Source organism: Lagenorhynchus albirostris, chromosome 9 (assembly GCF_949774975.1).
Source record: "Lagenorhynchus albirostris chromosome 9, mLagAlb1.1, whole genome shotgun sequence".
In the NCBI taxonomy this organism is placed as follows: Eukaryota; Metazoa; Chordata; class Mammalia; order Artiodactyla; family Delphinidae; genus Lagenorhynchus; species Lagenorhynchus albirostris.
Genome location: NC_083103.1, coordinates 60,609,850 through 60,630,252, shown reverse-complemented (window position 1 = coordinate 60,630,252; position 20,403 = coordinate 60,609,850). Strand labels below are relative to the sequence as shown.

The following is a 20,403-nucleotide window of genomic DNA, read 5'->3' as shown; positions in this document are numbered from 1 at the left end:
TTGTTTATATCTCACCTTGTTCAGTTAAAAAAAAAGCGAGGTGAGAAAACAGTTTACTAACTGTAAGATACTTTGAGATGTTATTTTTAAGCCATGGAAATCATTGAATTTTGAACTACCAGGGACCCTAGAAATGGTGGGGTCCAGCACCTTCTATTTTCTTCAGCGGCTCATTAGCTGGCCTGAGTTAAGTTAGTGACAGAGTTAGCAACAGAACCCAAATTTCCATCTCACTATATCGCATCACTTCAGGAAATTAAAAAATAGATTTTTTTTTCCCTCTTGAGAAAAGATGGAGCCTTCTACATTGATTTAATTCACTGGTAATGTATCTGGTCACTTTACTATCCCTGTTCTCTCTAAATAAAGTGGAAATTGTTTGGATTCTGCACCAGTTTCTTCCCAGCTGCCCCCTGCTACATACCAGCAAGACCCCCAACTGTGAAGTAATTTGCTTGAAACAGTCCCCAGGGTTCTGCACCTGACTCATTTTAATTGAAATCCGGTGCCAATTATCTAGCCCTTTCCCACTGGGTCAGCCCTTTGTATATTTCTCACAATTAACAATTCAGTTAAACGTGTAGTACTTAGCTACTCTTATTCCAAGACAATCTTATACCAAATCTATCCTTTGGTTTTATTATTGCTGATAAAAGCCATTTGGAAGTCCTCATTTAATAGATAATGGATATGTACCTACCCAACGTGCCAGGTGTGTTGAGTACTTTATTTGCATTACCTTAATCATCCTTACAGCAACCCAGCAAAATAAGGGTTACTATCTTAGTTGCATAATGAGGAGACTGAAGCTCAAAGGGGTCAAGTAATTTACCCAAGGTCACAGAGTTGATAAATCATGGCACCAAGATTTGAATTGTGGCCTTCTCAAGTCTAAACCCAGTGTTCGTCCCATGACAGTTTTCAGAGCAGGTGGATGACATGAGCTGGGATGGAAAACTTCAGCAACCATGAGCAGTGTGCTGCCTTCTGAGAAGCATCTCCAAAGGGATCGATTCAACTTGGGAGGCTGTTAGTGAGGCTGGCGATAGCACATGCGTCTTGCATATTATCTGTATTCTCTCTAGCTGTACGCACTCCCGGGGTACAGGAGTGATGGTGAAACAATATTCCTCAATTCAGAGCTGAGGAATGGCTCCCCATTTCAGTGAAGATAAACCGTAAATTCACTTAATATGTCATGGTTAGGAATGCTGACCCTTAAACCAGATTGTCTGGGTTTAATTCCTGGCTTTGCCATATATTAGCAGTGGAACCTTGGACAAGTATTGAATCTGCCTTTGCCCCAGTGTTCTCTATAAAATGGGCATGTATGTGTTCTTACCTCATAGAGCTGTTGTGAGGGTTAAGGAAATTGATATGTAGGAAATGCTTAGAACAGTGCCTGCCACAGAGTAAATATGTACATGTGAGTTATCACCACTACCATCATCTTCATCATTATCACCATCATCACCTTCATTTCTCCTGCCTCACCTCTCATCTCTTTCCCACTCTCTTCTCCCCTTTCTGCCCTTTAGTAACAACTACTTTCTTTTCTTCACGTGTGCCAGACCCCCTCTCACCTCCAGACCTTCATATCTGCCTCCCTCTCTGCCTGGAATACTCTTGCTACTCCTCTTGCCCACAGCCCTGCATGGACACCCCGCACCCATCCTCACCTGGATGACTCATTCAGATGTCATTTCTGATGTCACTTCCTCCAGAAAACCTTCTGATACCTCCTCATACCTAGTATGGGCCCTGCCTTTGGGTCTCAGAGCACTCTGACCTTATCCTGTCATAGCACTTAACCACTAGGTGCTTAATTGTGTGTTTACCTGTCACTGTCCTCCACGGAATGGTAAACTGCTTGACAATGGCTATGTGTCACTCTAGTTCACTCCTTCCCTTAAGTTGGAAAAGGAAATGACGAAAATGGATATTTTAAAGAAATGGATTTTTTTTGTCAGCACTGCATTTAGCTCTAGATACTACACCAGGTGCGCATTAAAGAATAATTGCGTAAGAGAGCTTCCAATTTGCCGTAACTGACCTCACATGCACTCAGCTGAGTCTCTGATGAGGCATTAAATAATAACAAGATGCTAGAAATAACGCTCATAAGAGCCATCCCAAAATGAAACAGACTAGAAAAAGAGAGAGTTCCCTGTCACTGGAGGTATGCAAGTAGAAACAAATGGTCACTTGGTGGGAATGATAGGGAGGGAAAGGGAAGGGAATGAGGTCGTTTAACCTAGAAAAGGGAAAACCATCTTCAAATGTTAGATAGAGGACCATAGAAAAGAAGCAGTCCTAGAAAAGAAAAAATATTCTGTCAGCCCTAAGAGGGCAGAACTAGAACCAGGAAGTGGAAAGCACCAGGAAGATTATTTAGATTCTACACAAAGAACTTTTTTTTGGATCACTAGAGCTGACCCCAAGTGGATTTTCCTGAAAGACAGTGAGTTCTTCATCAGGTGAAGCCAGTGTCAAATCAGCTTGGATGACCATTTGCCTGGGATAATGTAGTGAGATTATTCACTCACTCACTCACTTATTCGGTCACTCGCCTCTTCAGTTATTACACACCTACAATCTACCAGGCACTATGCTAGAGACTCAAGCTCCAATAAAACAAGCTCCTATCTTTAGGAGCTCACAAGTAAGCACATTCCACAAGTCCATTCAGCCGCAACCTCTAGAGGAGAGCGGCCAAGGGGATGGAGTAGAAAAGCCCCCAAGCTCACCTCCTTTCATGAGCACACCAAAGTCACAGCTATCTGCAGAACAACCATCAGTGAAAAAGACTGAAACCTACCAGAAAAGACCTTCTACAGCTACAGATATGAAGAAACCACAACGAGACGGGTAGGAGCGCGGGGTGGGGGTGGGGGTGGGGGTGGCGGAAATTGGTGATATAATCAAATCCCCTACCCCCCGGGGTAGGCAACCCAAAAGCTGGAGAATAATTATATTGCAGTTGTCCTTTCACAGGAGTGATAGTTCTGAGCCCCCCGTCAGGCTCCCCAGCCCAAGGGTCTGGCACCAGGAGGGTGAGCTCCCAGAGCATTTGGCTTTGAAGACCAGCGGGGCTTAATTTCAGGAGCCCCACAAGACTGGGGGAAACAGAGACTTCACTCTCAAAGGACGCACACAAAATCTCCCACGCGCCACGAACAAGGGCAAAAGCAGTCATCTGATAGGAACTTGGGTCAGACCTACCTGCTGGTCTTGGAGAGTCTCCCGGAGAATCAGAAGGGCGACTGCCGGGGCCCCCGGGCAGCCATATTTGAGAGCGCATTCTCCCGCAGCGTCAGCCGGCGCCAGGTGGGACCCTCCCACTACCTCGTTAGCCCAAGATCTGGCCCCGCCCAACAGCCTGCAGGTGTCGGTGCTGGGACGCCTCAGGCCAAACAACTTATCAGATAGGGGACACAGCCCCACCCATCAGCAGACAGGCTGCTAAAGACTCAAAGAGTCCACAGTTGCCTCTGGACGTGCCTCTAGACACAGCCCAGCCCACCAGAGAGTCAAGACCCAGTTCCAGCCAGCAGTGGACAGGCACCGGCCCCTCCTGCCAGGAAGCCTGCACAAGCCTCTAGACCCACCAGGGGGCAGACATCAGAAGCAGGAAAACCTCCACCTCACAACGCAGGCCAGATCCTACCTTGGGTCCAGCTGGGCCCTGGCCCTGCCCACTAGCAGGCCTACACAACCTTCCAGACACCTGGACCCCATACCCAACTGTGTCAGGAACCAGCCCCCCTCAACCAATGATCTGAAACGAGTTTGGGGATCCCTGGGCCCTGCAGCCGGACTCCAGGAACCAGCTCTGCCTGCCAGCAGTCCAGCACTAACCCCAGGATCTGGCGTCACTTGTGGGTGGGCAACAGCCCCAGAGTCTTTAGGACCCTGACTCCACCGCCAGTGAGGCAGCACTAGCCCCAAGGCCCCCTGAGTTTCTGCAACCAGCCACCTTGTGACCAGGCCCCACTAAACGGCAGCCAGCAGCGTACATACAAGGCAGTTCCTGGCAGCCAACCAGGCCTACCAGACCACCCACATAGCCTGCTGCAACAGAAGGACCCATGAGCCTTCTTAGGGCTAGAGCATATAGCTCGGGTGACAAGAGGGGAGTGCACTGCTAGGATGCATAGGGTGCCTCCTACAGAGGGCCACTTCTCCAACCTACCACAGACATAAAAATACCAACAGCAACTTAGACAAAATGAGGCAAGAGAGGACTATTCCAGACGAAAGGACAAGATAAAACCCCAGAAGAACTAAGTGAAGTGGAGATGGGCAATCAAGATGATCAAAGAACTCGGTAGGAAAGTGGATGCACAGAGCAAGAAGTTAGTTTTTAACAGAGTTAGAAAATACAGAGAACAACCAAAGAGAGATGAAGAATACAATAACTGAAATGAAAAATATACTAGAAGGAATCAATAGTAGACTAAATGATTCAGAAGAATGGATCAGTGAGCTGGAAGACAGAGTAGTCGAAATCATGGCCACTGAACAGAAAAAAGAAAGAAAGAAAGAAAAAGGAATGAAAAGAAGTGAAGACAGTTGAAGAGACCTCTGGGACAACATTAAGTACACTAATATTCACATTATAGGGGTTCCGAAAGGAGAAGAAACAGAGAAAGTGCCTGAGAAAATATCTGAAGAGATAACAGCTGAAAACCTCCCTAACCTGGGAAAGGAAACAGTCACCCAAGTCCAGGAAGCACAGAATGTCCCATACAGGATTAATCCAAAGACGAACACACCAAGACACACTGTAATCAAAATGACAAATATTAAAGATAAAAGAGAGAATACTAAAAGCAACAAGGGAAAAGCAACAAATAACATACAAGGGAATCCCCATAAGGTTATCAGCAGATTTTTCAGCAAACTCTGCAGGTCAGAAGGGAGTGGCATGATATATTTAAAGTGATGAAAGGGAAAAACCTACAACCAAGAATACCCAGCAAGGCTCTATTCAGATTTGATGGAGAAATCAAAAGCTCTACAGACTGAATCTTTGAGGACTAGAAGTTTTCCAGGTGAGGAAGAGATGAAAAATTATGTTCTAAGTAGGGAAAATAGCATGTGCAGAGATGCAGAAATGCCTGAATCAGAGAAATGAAGAAGGTCAATGTGGTGGGAGAACAATGTGGTTGAATCAGCTTAAAGGTACACATCATACATACAAAAGTATACATCTTACATCGGGAGTTGAAGAGGGTCACAAAGGCTCTCTCCATTTCCAAAATTCTGATTCTGATATCATCCTTTCTATAATACTAAGAAATAGTCAAATATTTATGGAGAACATTGAATCATTTATTCAGGGACTCCCTGGAGCCCCAGGCCAGGGGCCTTAGTGGCTGAAGTAGCAAATAGTTCTCATCTTTTAAAAACAAAAAGAAAATGTGTTGACTCTGGACATGGTCCTCCATTCACATTAGCATCTGAAAAAACCCTACAACTGATTGAATCAACTAGAAGTGCTAAATTTCTATCTATCAGCAACATGGTTGTGAAAAGGATGTTATAACAAATAGAATTTAATTTTTTCTATGATCTAATGACAGTTGTATATATAAGGAGATAGCAATAGATGGAATTTTCTAGCCTACTCAAAGCCTTTCACTTCAGCCCTATACCATCTGATCACCATAGGCTGGGCCATAATGTCTAAACCAGGTTGTTTGGGCTGTGGTAGAGTGGACCAGCCGCACCCAATTGTGTGCTGCAGTCTCAGGGAGCTTGAAAGTCAAGTTTCTCCTCAGAACTGGGTAGGTTATTAAAGGGAGAACAGTGGGAATTGGTAGTTAAGAGCTCAAGCGTTTTAGTTAGACTGTTTCAAATCCTTAACCTCTTCCAACTACTTAACTTTGAACAAGTTAGTAATTCTCTCTGAGCTCTGTTTTCTTTTTTTTTTTATAATGATACCTTTCTTTTTTATTATTTATTATTATTTTTGGCTGCGTTGGGTCTTCGTTGCTGCACGCGGGCTCTCTCTAGTTGCGGCGAGCGGGGGCTACTCTTCATTGCAGTGCATGGGCTTCTCATTGCGGTGGCTTCTCTTGTTGCGGAGCACAGGCTCTAGGCGGGCGGGCTTCAGTAGTTGTGGCTCATGGGCTCAGTAGTTGTGGCTCGTGGGCTCTAGAGCGCAGGCTCACTAGTTGTGGCACACAGGCTTAATTGCTCCGTGGCATGTGGGATCTTCCCAGCCCAGGGATAGAACCCGTGTCCCCTGCATTGGCAGGCGGATTCCCTGCACCACCAGGGAAGTCCTGAGCTCTGTTTTCTTATTTGTAAAGTCAGAAAAATAATCCCAGCCTCCTGAGAATTAAACAAGATAATGTATAAAAATCCCCTATATATATGAGCATGCCTCATGCTGTTATCAATGATTATCATTGTTAATCTCAACAGTAACGAATGGCGTCCAATCTCCCAGTCCATGCTTTAAGAAGAGAAAATTAAAGCTGAAGTAGAAAAATAGAAATAATAAATATGTGAGGCTGTGTCATACTTGGTATTTTAAAATATCATATTAATAATGTAAACTGTTTTTGAATGCCTCTGAAATGTTATTTGAGCAAAGATTACTGATAAAAACTCAAACCTCAGATAGAAATAAGAATCAAAGTGACCTTGAAAAGTTTGAAAGACTGGAGAAAAGTATGTTTGCTAAAACCTGGAGGAAAATCAACAGGGCCACAGACAATGTAGTATTGTTCAGGATAACAGCAGCATCAAATGTGGAGACCCATGTAGAATTGGGTCCAAGATGAGCAAGATTTGATTAATACTGGCCCAGTGGAAAACAAACACACATAATAGGGCACATCTGCTACAGTGGAAAGAAGCCTGGGCTGGGCAAAAGAAACTCTGGGCTGGTGCTAACCCTGATATTACTTTGGGCAGGTCCATTCCCCTATGGAAACCATCTCTAATGTGTAAGCACTGGATGAACAGCTCTTCCAGTGCTGAAATTGTTCCTAAAAAGGAAAAAAAAAAAAAAGAAGGAAGAAAAGAAAACCATGAAGTAACGCATACATTATATTCGGTATTCGTTAATTTCCATTAGATTTTATTTCATCAGTTATAATCACAGCTCTTTGAAGAAATACTCACAGCATAATAGATATGATTTCCTGAATGCCTATTTGCACCAGGCTCCGTGTTAAGGGCTTTACAGTTATTGCAACAGCCCTGATAGGCAGGTAGATACTATACCCATTTTACAGGTAAGGAAGCTGAGGTTTGAAGAAGTTAAATGACTTTCCCAAGTTACTTAGGTATAACTGGTGGACTCAGGGTTCAAACCTAGTTCTCTCTGACTCCAAATCTTTTGTTCCTTCCCACTTTTTCATGGCCCCTTAGTGCACTGAGAAAAATTCAGAGGATGGTTAAAATATTGAAAGACTTAGAAGTCTGACACTATAAAGGAAAGGTCCACGAAAGGGTGTGTTTACCTGGTTCTCACATCAAACACCAAAATATATTCCAGTACAACAAAGATTAAATGGCTAAAAATTAAACCAGGGTTGTACTAGAAGAAAGCATGGGTAATTTCTTTAGTATGTATCAGAGAAGGGAATATATAATACAAAACTCAAAAGCTAAAAAGAAAAAAGAAATGTGACTATATAAAATATTTTAAACTTCTGTATGGCAAGAAATAACATACAAAGGAAAAGTTTAAATACTTTAAATACAATAATAAAAAATACAAATACCAAACTAGTAAGAATATTTGCAATAGTTATCTGAGATGAAGAACCAATATTCTTAATATGCAGATAAATTTTTAAAAGAGCAAACTACCCAAACCAAAAAAAAAAAAAAAAAAGGCAAAATAAGTGAACAGGCATTTTATATAAAAACAAATTTAAATATCCAACAAACATATAAAAAGCTGTTTAACCTCATAATTGAAGAAATGCAAAATTTAAAAATATAATTGTCTACCTATCAGAACGGCCAAGGTCAAATATTAGGATATGAGCAATTTTTACAAGAGTGTGAGGAAGTAGCCTATCATATTATTTGTGGGAGTATAAATTAATGCTACATTTTTGGAAGCAACTTGGCAATAGCTACCAAAATTTAACACTCATACCCTTTATCCAACAACTTACTGTTAGATGATATTTATTATAAAATTGTTTGTAATAGCAAAATACCAACATAAGCTAAGCGCCCATCAACTGTGCCCTGGTAAAATAGCTTTACATTGACTAATAGAACCTTCCATGGCTATTAAAAAGAATAAGATAATGTATAAGAATATGTGAATGAAGAATGCTCTCGGGATTAAGAGAAAGAAACTACTATGTATAAAATAGATAAGCAGCAAGGATATATTGTGCAGCACAGGCAAATATAGTCATTATTTTATGATAACTTTAAATGGAGTATGATCTATGAAAATATTGAATCTCTGTGCAGTACACTGAAACTAATATAATATTGTAAGTCAACTATACTTCAATAAAAAAAGAAGGCGCTCTAAGATGTGTTAGTAAATGAAAGAAAATCAAAGTATAAAGCAATATTTAAAATATCTTTCTGTGTAAAATTTTTAAATTATTTATAATTTTATAAACCTGCTTATATTCATAACAGAAATAATTGGTAGTATATACAAGAAGCCATTAACACGGTTACCTTTGGAGAGAATAATTAGAGGTAGGGGAAGCCTTTTCTTTTTATACCTTTTTGTATGGCTTTAATTTTCACATATGTGCATTATGTACATTCAGTTGTCCCTCAGTTGTCCCCAGGGACACACACACACACACACACACACACACACACACACACACACACACACACACACACAGATATCAAAATCCACAGATACTCATGTCCCTTATATAAAATGGTGTAGTATTTGCAAATAATCTATTCATATGCTTCCATATACTTTAAATCATCTCTAGATTACTTATAATACTTAATACATTGTAAATGCTATGTAAATAGTTGCCAGGTATGTAGCAAATTCAAGTTGTGCTTTTTGGAACTTCCTGGAAATTTTTTTGAATATTTTCAATCCGAGGTTGGCTGAATTTGCCAATACAGAACCTGCAGATATAAAGGGCTGACTGTATATTAATTATATTTTTTATATCAATACATTATCTGGGCAATGAGATTATGGCCTGTTTTTGTTCTCTTCATTATTAGTTTCTGTTTGTTCAGGAAATAAATATTTTTTAAATGTACAATAGCAAACTAAAAGAAACATAATGCAGGGGCTTCCCTGGTGGCGCAGTGGTTGAGAGTCCGCCTGCCAATGCACGGGACACGGGTTCATGCCCCTGTCCGGGAAAATCCCACATGCCGCGGAGCGGCTAGGCCCGTGAGCCATGGCCGCTGAGCCTACACGTCCGGAGCCTGTGCTCCACAACGGGAGAGGTCACAACAGTGAGAGGCCCGCGTACCACAAAAAAAAAAAAAAGAAAAAAGAAACATAATGCATATACTTTTTAACTTAAGAAGTGTATGTCCAGGGAACTTATCCTTCAGAAACACCTTCATAAGAATTTTTTTTTTAATAAATTTATTTATTTATTTATTTTTGGCTGCATTAGGTCTTTGCTGCTGTGCACGGGCTTTCTCTACTTGCGGTGAGCGGGGGTTACTCTTTGTTGGGGTGCGCAGGCTTCTCATCGTGGTGACTTCTCTTGTTGCGGAACACGGCGGGCTCTAGGCACGCGGGCTTCAGTAGTTGCAGCATGCAGCCTCAGTAGTTGTGGCACACAGGCTTAGTTGCTCCGTGGTATGTGGTATCTTCCTGGACCAGGGCTCGAACCTGTGTCCCCTGCATTGGCAGGTGGATTCTTAACCACTGCGCCACCAGGGAAGTCCCCATAAGTATTTTTAATAGTAAGAAGCTAGACACAGCCTCGACCTCATCAGAAGGGATCCTACAGAAAAAGTACTGGTACATCCATACCATGGGATACTAGGCTCCTGTTAAATGTTTGAATGATATGAGCTGAATTGGATGATGACCACAATAGACTGTTAAATGAAAAGCTAAACAAAAACAAGTTATACAACTATATATATGATATGATCTTATCTGTTTAAAGAAAAAGTCAATAATATATTAAAATATAAAATAGAAAGAAACCAATCGCAATAAAGCGACCTGCTTGCACCTGCATATAGCAGATTTCTAAAAAGCATACACTAGAAACTGCTAATGGTGGTTACTTCTGGGAGTGAAGATGGTGAGGGGACTTTTTACTTTTCTTTTTACACCTTTCTGAAACATAAGAATTAATTACCATGATCACATATTTTTTTTTCACATATTGTTTTTTAATAAAAAGTTAAGTCTAATTGTTTGACAAAAGAAGAGGTCTTTCGGCCCATGACGTTTGTGCATTCAGCTTCCTGTAGGCAGAAACATAGATCAAATTACTTTTCCTGTGTCTTCTGGCTCTCTGAGTCATACTTCTGACTCATCGACACCTAGACAGTCTCTGAAATGACTGTCATTTAATAAGGATTAAATCTGGGATTTTATAGTTCAAAGAGGTTTTAGACTCAAAGAGCCTAACAGTCCCTTCTAACTGAGGCAGGAGAGAACTGAGGCTCAGAGAGGTGATATGACCATCACACAGCTAGTAAGGAGTGGCCCAGCCAGACCCAGGTTCACTCAGTGAACTTCCCAGTGTTACCGTGTAATCAAAGCTCTCAGTAAACATAGAAAGCCAATCAATGCTTTCACCAGAATAGAAAGCCATGAAATTAGTAAAAGTGAATAAGGAGACTTTAACAAAGTTATTATAAGAGGACCAGCTTGTGGGATTAAAGATTACAGATGTTCCAGGCCTGACAGGGAAAACTCAGTAGCAACCCCCATCCACCACTCAATATCGTTGTCAAAGAAGACTGATGAGAAGTGAAATAAGATTCTATATATTGTGTGTAGATAAGCTGATCAGTTCTTTTATTCTTTTTCATGTTCCATAGCCATCTTCCCTGGAAGTGAAAGGAAACAGAATTCAGATATCAGCTGTGTCGTTTGGAAAACTGGACTCTGTGTTCAGTTGAAACTGAAACAAAGCTTCTTAGAGGCTTGTCTTGTTCACCTTTGTTCCCCATCCACCATCCCTCTCCTGGGCACGCACAGAGCCCTGTCATTGGAAAGCACTTAGTAATTACATTGTGTTGGTTTAGACTGAATTGATTTGAGAAAGATTTTAGCTTTTGTGTCTCATTAAATTTGACTTCAGGGTGATTTTTCCCTCTCGGCAGAGTTTTGTGCTTATTTTTTAGATGCTCTGTTTCTCTTTTGGCAAGGGCCCCAAAATGGGTGTTAGCAAGAGCAACATAAACTCCTGGCATTCTCTATTTCATTTTGTCACAATTCATTCTGGAATTGTACGTAAGAAATGAGGCAGTCAAATTAATTTTGGTAACAAGGCTCAGGGCTGTCTAACCAAGCTCAGGATGACAGGACCAGGCATATGACCAAAGAGAGGGATTTGGCGGGCAGCCAGCCCCATTCCATACAGTCTCCCCAGAATCTCATATGAATATATTATTCTGTCAGCACATACTTGTCTACATACATTACATGTGTCTTTCTTTATTATCCTGTTTTCCTTCTAATTTTGAAGGCTCCTATCTAACCCAGAAATCTAGGAAACTCATAGAAGCATATTAAATGCACACACACTAAAATCTTACTGGACATGGGTAGACAAAACTTTCAACCCATTCAGACCATGGCACAAACGTCCGAGGTGAAATTTCATCTTTCTGCTAACTAAAGTTATCAAGAGCATGAAATCTGATAGGTTAACACTCAAATGCCTGGGTAGGACATGAAGGGTTTTGAGGCAGGTAACATAATCTTAGCCTTTCAGTTTGGGGAAACTTTTCCCCTCTGTCTATCAGAATAATATGCCTTATGAAATACCAAAATTCTCCGGCTTCCTCTCTTTCAGGTGAATGGCATTGACCTTCGAGGAGCATCCCATGAACAGGCTGCTGCAGCGCTAAAGGGGGCTGGACAGACCGTGACGATTATAGCACAATACCAACCTGAAGGTCAGTGAGAACTGAAACTTACAATGTTCTGATGTGTTTCTGTGTGAATGGGTGCCTGTATTTCTGATCACCGGGATTAACCAGTCACCACCAACAAGATTTTTTAAAACAATCTATGGTGAAAAATTTGTGGTTTATGTCCAAAGAACATGAGACTTTGTTACCCTTAATTCCAAGGAAAACATCCAATAGTTAGAAAGGCCTGTTTGAAAATATGAATTTAAACAAATAACAAGTTGCATCAGCTTTATTTCATTTATATTCTTGTCTGGTATACACTTTTGGTCAGCAATGGATACTATAAAAGCAATTAAGATTTAGGAAGCAAGGGGGAGAGATCTCATCTACAGAAATAGACCATGATCAGTAGACCATAGTCTCTCCTTATGGCATTGACTTACTCTTATTAACACTAAAGTGGTTTTTGGATGTCCTTGACGTGGAATTTTTATTTTATTTTATTTTACTTTATTTTATTTTATTTTTGCCTCTTCTGCCACACTATCCCTTGTTTGGAATACATCACTGTAAACCCTGAGACTTGGTGAGATGTCATAAGTTGAATTAGCCAATTGAGATTTGATGAGATATTCTAAATTAGATTAGCCAAACCTGCATTTTGATTGGTTTCAACATCTGTTTCTGTGATCAGAATGAGGATCAGTGAGACAACTGGGCTGTTACCTACTGTGGAATTGAGTTCTTAGCAAATTTATATATATAAATTGCTCTTTTGTTAAAGAAATGTAGTTATGTATATCACTGTGGACTAGGCTTTACAAAAAAATAAAGAGGAATATGGTTCTGTCTTCAAGAAATGTAGTTAATTGTTTTTGGTCTACATGGCTAGCAGAGGGGAGAATTTAACAGATGAATATGAAAGTACAAGGGACCTTCAAGGAAGAGCCTTTGTGCATCCACATGCATAAAGAGCTGCTTTGGCCTTTTCAAATGATTCTTTCTTAGCAACATTTGGTCTATTGATGTTTGGAAAATTGAGGTTTGTGTCTTTCCTGTGACATCTTAGGTTTTACCATTAACGGTGGCCAACCACATGTTTTATGAGAGAATAAAGAAAACATTCTGCCATTATGTGTTTTGGTATGTCACTTTCACTTTGCCTGACTTTAGAATTAGAATTTGCAATTAAGTTATACCAAAAAAAAAGTATTAATTGCTTTCTTCTATTGACCTAGCCCAGATATGGCCAGAGAGCCATCTGGGAAGAGGGGATTTGTGTTTGTCAAAGATGGACGATGACAGCACCAAGGAACCATGCTCTTCCCAGACAGTTTTGACAAGTCTTTCTACTTCTTAAAAATTAGTAGATATGTCTTCTAATAGGAATAAACAGCTCCAAAGTACCCATTGTAAAACAGAAAATGAAAAAGATCTGGGTTAACACCATTTGATGAACAAATTCTACTTCATATAGAGTAAGAACTTGTTCATGGGATTCTTCCATTTTATTGATAGCTGTTATCTTTGGATCTCAAACTCTATGCCCTACACCATAATCTGATGCAAGGCATAAATATCGCTGACTGTTTTCCCATTTCTGAAAACTTTCATCTCAAACAATTCTGGAGACTGATAAGATGGTCAGAACCATAGTTACACCAGCTAGAAGCTCTTGATAGTGAAGACAGTCATTCAAATAACCTTGAACAGAATGATTACAAGCTTTAAAAGTTACAATAAAGGACAAGCATGTCCTAGTTCTATCAGCATAAATCTTCATCTTAAGCTTCCTTACAGCTTCGTTTCCTTTAAGCAATGTACTCACTTTGGATACTATGCTGTAATTTATCAAGATGCCTGTTCAAAGCATGTCTTATAAATCAAATAAATTGATGTTTAAAGTGCTTCTAAAGATACCTGCAAATAACAACAAGCAGCTTAGTATTTCAAAATGCCAAAGTACAAATCAGACTCACGGAATGACTTCCCCATTTTAATAGCCTAACTGCATTCTAATTTGTCATGGCTTTAAATCAGTTGGAAATGTGGTAATGCAACATCAAGCAATCATTCTTCTCCCTTTGCAAAGGGAGAAGAATTTAACTCTTCTTAATTTAACTTAATTTAGCTTAATATAGCTTAATTTAACTATTGTTTGAAATGGAAAACTGATTGGATTGTTGTTTAGGTCATTTAGGGACATGTAAATTATATGACATATTTAAGAAATAATGATCAATTTGCCTTTAAAATAACAAGTTAAAAGAAGAGTATACCATAAGATTCCATTAGGAAATTCTCACCAAGTCCCCTTAATTTGCACCAGTATTGTGAGGTATCCATGGTAAGACAAATTTTATTGACATCTCTTGTAACATGGTCAAGAACCAGGCTTTCTGCAAAAATGTTTTTCACTTACATTCAAATACTTTTATCAGGAATATTCTAGATGCCTTGCTCAATATTACTAGATATTAAGAAAATTCCACTTTTACCCTATCCCGGGTCTTTGTCTTTAAGGAATTTTTTATCTCCTTCAGGAAAAGAGACTTAGATACATTTAATAGAGATCAGTTCCTGATGACATATAACCAAAATTGTATGATAATGGCACCATCTCTAAGAATTATGGAATGTCAGAGAAGGAATAAACCTGCAGGAGGCAGAACAGTACAAGAGTACTTCATGGAAATGGGAAAATGCAACCAGACTTTGAAAAATGGGTGAGAATTCTATTCCAGGGAGCAGGGAGAAAGAATATCTTGATAAGCTACGTAAGATCGTGAGTTCCAAGCGTGCAGACACCAAAACCTATGTTTTGTTCACTGATAAATTTATCTTCAGTGTTGTACATATAACTGGTATTTCTTAAAAAGTTGTTGAACTAATGAGGAAAAGTTTACCATTCTTCAGTACTTGATTTTCCACTTGACAGTAATTGAAGGCTGAAGGGATTCATTTTTACTACTTGCACTTTTTCATTTTTGCTTCAAAGCAGAAAATAAGTGGTAAATAAGTGTATATTGCAAAATACAAAACTGTTTCCAACTGTATTTTTCATAGTACTTAGCACATTTTTTGAAATAATGATAAATAATTTATAATTATCATAATATAACAATAAGTGTCTTCCTTGGCAAGTTTCACTGCACAGGGTAAGGCCAAAGTTGTTATACTCACTTCTGCCTAAAATGAACTTGGCCCCAGTTGTCTGAATTACTCTATCCATCATCAGTCTTATTCAATGCCTAGTTCTAGGTGGCAGAATTGAAGCCAAATTTAGAGTCACACACAAACAAATGTTTCTTTCTCCTGGTGTGATTGTGATTCATTTTTACCATCATTTTTTATCCAATGTGCGTCACATGCTTACTTTGAAGTTAACATGTATTACATTAATAATAGAAAGAAAATAATAATGTTATTTTCTTTCTTTTTTTAAAAAAGGATCATGTACCTGATACTACAGAATAAATTCTACTTAAGCAATATGAGAAATTAATTCTTGTAAAAATTTCAATTACCTATATTCAATTAGTGAAATTACTCCAACATTACTTGGAAAAAAGGAAACATAATGCCCACCCACCTCTGCTACACACACACACATATATATACCCATTTCCTTACCCCTCCCAGTCATCTTCCTCATTGCTTTCAGAATTACCATTCTAGAAGATATCACCCCAAGATGCCTGTACACAAACTCCTTGCTTTTCACAGTATGGTCCCAGCCAAACTTCATGCCCCCTCCTGCAGCCACCACCCACCAGCATCATCCTTTTTCACTGTGGCTCTGCTTCACAGGACTGCTCCCTGCCCCTGCCCTTCGTCCTGAACTGCCATGTTTCTGGGGCCTTCGCTTATGTGGGTTCCTCTGCCTGGAATTCCCTTCTCTCCCTTTCCACCAGTAGTATTCCTGCTCATCTTGAAGGCCCTCAGATGCCAATTCCACTACAAAGTCATCTTTAATCTGCTGAATCAATGTTGATTGATTCTTTCTCTGAGCTCCCTAGACCTATATTCAGACACTTGGTGTGTCCCTTGTCGTGATTTGCACATTCCTCCACTTAAGTAAGCTTCTAGAGGGCAAGGACCCTTCTACCACTCATTTTATCTCCCATGTTAATGTGCTCAATATGAATTTGACTATGCTTTATTAAAGAGTTATCAAATGTGTCTCACCTTGTATTAGAAGTGCAATATAATATATTTAGTGTGTTGGCAAATATTAATAGTAGATGTTTAAGAAATATTTGCTGAGTGAATATTAAATGAGTGCCCTGATGTTTTGATATTAGATGCAGAAATGGTAAATGAATCCTTATATTGGACATTTGGTGTTGATGCTCTTTTTAGGTGGTGCCTTTTTTGCTGTTGTTGTTACAAAACCTTTAGCAACCCTAATAGGTAAACTCCCTTTCTCCTGCATTGCAGAAAATCTACAGCTCTTGCTCTGTAATATAGAACAAAGAAAAGACTATTAAAGGTCTCACATTTCATTTTTTAAATCTCTGTAACTCAACTTTAACATCATTGATGAATAAAAAAGGCATTGATTACAACCTAATTATACATTTGTCAAAAAGAGTCTAACACAGCATTCCCCTGGGTCAGATTGGGGCAAATCTTTACAGCATTTGTTGCCTTCTCACTAATACAATAGCACCTATATTTAGTGTGAGGTTACTGCCTGAGGTTGAAATAACAAACCGTCAGATATTCACTAGGAGAATCAAGTGAACAGTATAAGTTTTTGGATAGAGCACAAAATGGAGACAATCAATTGCCAAGTTGTCCCCATGAAAGCCACCAATATCCCCTGGCTTTTAATCTGGCTACTCAGGGCACTGCTGGGGACATTGCAAGGGCTTCAGAAGGGCCTGCAAGTAGGAAGGAGAAAGTCGCTGTTGGTCCCCATCAGCAAGCAGGGACTTGAGTAGACCGTGGAGGGGCCTGATTTCCTTCACCTTTTATTCTTTCAAAGAATGCTTGAGTTCCTAAAGGAAAATCCCAAAGGACAGAGTTGATTACTGCCTGGAGACTCATAAGTGTGGTCTGTTTATGGAATGGAATTGTGGCAGAGTGGCCATGTTCATTCAATTAATAGTTTTTTTGCTGAACATTTACTATGCCTCAGTCAACATTCTAGGAAAATGATAAAGCAGCAAACTAACGAGCTGTCAACACCATTGTCAAATGGTGATAAGTAGTATAATTAAATAGGAAGAAGAATAAAGATGATAGTGACAGAGAAATATATGGTGTGTAGGGAAGGTCTTGCTAATAAGGTGGTATTTCAGCAGCGACTTAAAAGAAGTGATGGAATGAGCCATGTAGGAAACTGGGGGAAGAGATGACTTATTCTACAGTCTTGGTCTGCCAAGGGTGGTCGGTGAACCAGCAGCATAGATAGCAACTGAGAACTTGTTAGAAAGGCACAATCTTGAACCCCAACCCAGGCTAACTAAATCAGAATCTGCATTTTATCAAGATCCACAGGTTATTTGTACGTACATTAAAGTTTGAGAAGCACTGCTCTAGAATCCTTAGGGACCCTGCAAAAATTGCCATTTGACACTATTGGGTGGGACTTCCTCTACCTGGAGTACTGGGCAAAGTCACATGAGGCTATATCACAAGGTTTGATTTCTGACATGTGTCACTCAGTGGTTAGTCATAGCTCAGTGGTTTTACTAGGAACAGATCAAGCTGCAGGGGATCTAAGAAGTTCACGTGTCATTCACCTCTACTTTGCCTATGCCTCCCCTCTAAATACAGATTATCAAGCTAATTCATAAATCTTGCTAGAACTCCTCAGCTAGTGACACAGTGAACCTATTCAGGCTTCATTCTCTTTCATTATGGCCTCTCCTGCAAGTGAGTTAAAGAAACTAGAGTCTGTCATACAGAGTGAAGTAAGTCAGAAAGAGAAAGACAAATACCGTATGCTAACACATATATATGGAATTTAAGGAAAAAAAATGTCATGAAGAACCTAGGGGTAAGACAGGAATAAAGACACAGACCTACTAGAGAATGGACTTGAGGATATGGGGAGGGAGAAGGGTAAGCTGTGACAAAGTGAGAGAGTGGCATGGACATATATACACTACCAAACGTAAAATAGATAGCTAGTGGGAAGCAGCCGCATAGCACAGGGAAATCAGCTCGGTGCTTTGTGACCACCTAGAGGGGTGGGATAGGTAGGGTGCGAGGGAGGGAGATGCGAGAGGGAAGAGATATGGGAACATATGTATATGTATAACTGATTCACTGTTATAAAGCAGAAAATAACACACCATTGTAAAGCAATTATACTCCAATAAAGATGTAAAAAAAAGAAGCAGTGAGTTGGGATGAAGTAAGATTGAACCCCATCCTAATGGATGGCTCTGTGAATCAAAAAAAAGTCATTCAGCCATCACTATAAATTTTATTTGAGTAACTTACTATATTTTAAAGCAGAAATTAATTTAAATAATCTTTTTTACTTCTTTTAAATTGTGTAGCTAATTCAGGGGGGAAAGAGTATATATTCTTTTTAGCGTGAAGTGAAACTCTGATCTTCAGAGTAACCACTCTGAATTAAGTTATCGAGCTTAAACCAGAGCTGGAGACCAAGGTGCATTTCTCTATAGAGTAAAAGATACAATAAAAGCTTGAAATTAATATGAAACTTAACCTTGGAAGAATATTGACACCTTCTGAAAGTTCTCGGAAAGGAGAGTATTTACAACATCCAAGAAACCTACTTGCAATGCAAGCTATATTTCTTTATTTAAATCAATGTCTACATAGATTTATGCATACGAATGAGCAGCTGTGGCACGTTGAAATATTTTCTCAGTACAAATAACTGCATCTCAAATGCCCAGGCAAGATTCATAAAGTCCAGCTGTGGGTCTTGATCGGAAATTGCATCAGCATCATCAGGAAACATTTAAGATGAGCACTGGAGTGGAAAGTACTGGGCAGGACTCTGGACTTCCACGAGACCAGTATTTTAATGCCAACTCTAGCTGTGTGACCTTGTGGTAGTTATTCATCTTTATGAGTCTCAGTTTTCTTACCTACAAAAAGGAAAGGTTAGAATGGGTAAGGTATTATCAGAATAACCCTTCAGTTATTAAATTCTAGATAAAAAACATGACCCCTGACCTCAGGTGGTATAGAAGCATAAATTCCATTACTTGAAAGTTTTGTCACTAACATAACATCCTTTTTCTTTGCATTTTTTTGCATGATTTAAGAAGAAGTGAATGAACAATCTAGTTAACTTGATGCATTCTGTGTGGTTTAACCAGAATCATTGAGAAATAGAAATTAAGAGTTGGAGGAATCCTTTTAATACCATCTTGTCCAGCTTCTTCATTTCACAGGTGGGGGAGCTGAAGCTCAGTCAGCCTCTAGATAGGAAAGCAGTTCAATATCTTAAAAGTTGTCATAGCTACTAAAGTTGAGCAGCTAATAAATTTCTTAATCCTTTTAATTCGCTATAATAGCTCATGAGAGCAGATGGCTTAAATAGCCCAAGGAATCATCCAATAATATTGTTCTGATCAAAAGGACATTAAGGAGTTAAAAAGAAATTCTCATGGCATCTCAGGGCTTTCTCATGTACAAAACTTCACTTTCCTTTCTAGCTTACTGTTGTTAATTGCTGTTGTTCATGTATCAGAGTTAAATGATATATATGAGAGCTCTAAAAGTATAAACAATTATTGTTAATTTAAAAAACCTACCAATCTGGATATATTGATAGTTCAATAAACAGTTCAAATATATTATGATTTTCCTCTTCCTAATCCTAAATTCTTTCTATAGAACCCTTTATTCATCCATCCATCCACTCATCCATCCATCATCAATCAGTTCATCCTCAGTGATAGTCTATATTGCCACGTATCAGATTTCTCCAAATATGTTGCATTAAATCTGTTTTAATTAATCTAGTTGGTATATTCTAATTTTTACCAAAATATTAGGAAGGAAACAAATAAAACTTCATATGACTCTAGAATTTGTACTGCTTAGCCATGTCTTTCTCTACACCTCTCTCTCTCACATACATACACCTCCACCAGCAGATACTGCTGCCTCCTGCAACTAGAAATCTCCCAGGATGTCTCCTCAGTGCTTCCTTTTCCTAGCCTTCTCCCAGTTGCTTTTGTTTTCTCCTCAGCCTCCATCTAACACATAGCACTATAAAATATGACCAAAAGGATGATTCCTGCAAATAGAGTGTACAGATTCATTGGGAGGTTCCTTCCAGATACTTTAATGATGAATGATGCTGCATCCCTCTCTCCATGCCCACACCCCATTTTGGACCTAGAAAAATGTAATGACTACAAAGGGAGG

General features: G+C 39.4%; 1 protein-coding gene across 1 annotated transcript in view; it reads left to right on the top strand.

Annotated features, from left to right (window-relative positions):
• Positions 1-20,403, top strand: part of DLG2 (discs large MAGUK scaffold protein 2) — an 812,204-nt gene that overhangs the window by 490,369 nt on the left and 301,432 nt on the right. Inside the window, exon 12 of the mRNA XM_060157866.1 lies at positions 11,976-12,078. Coding sequence (XP_060013849.1) covers positions 11,976-12,078 — 103 coding nt within the window. The remainder of the gene's footprint in view (positions 1-11,975; positions 12,079-20,403) is intronic.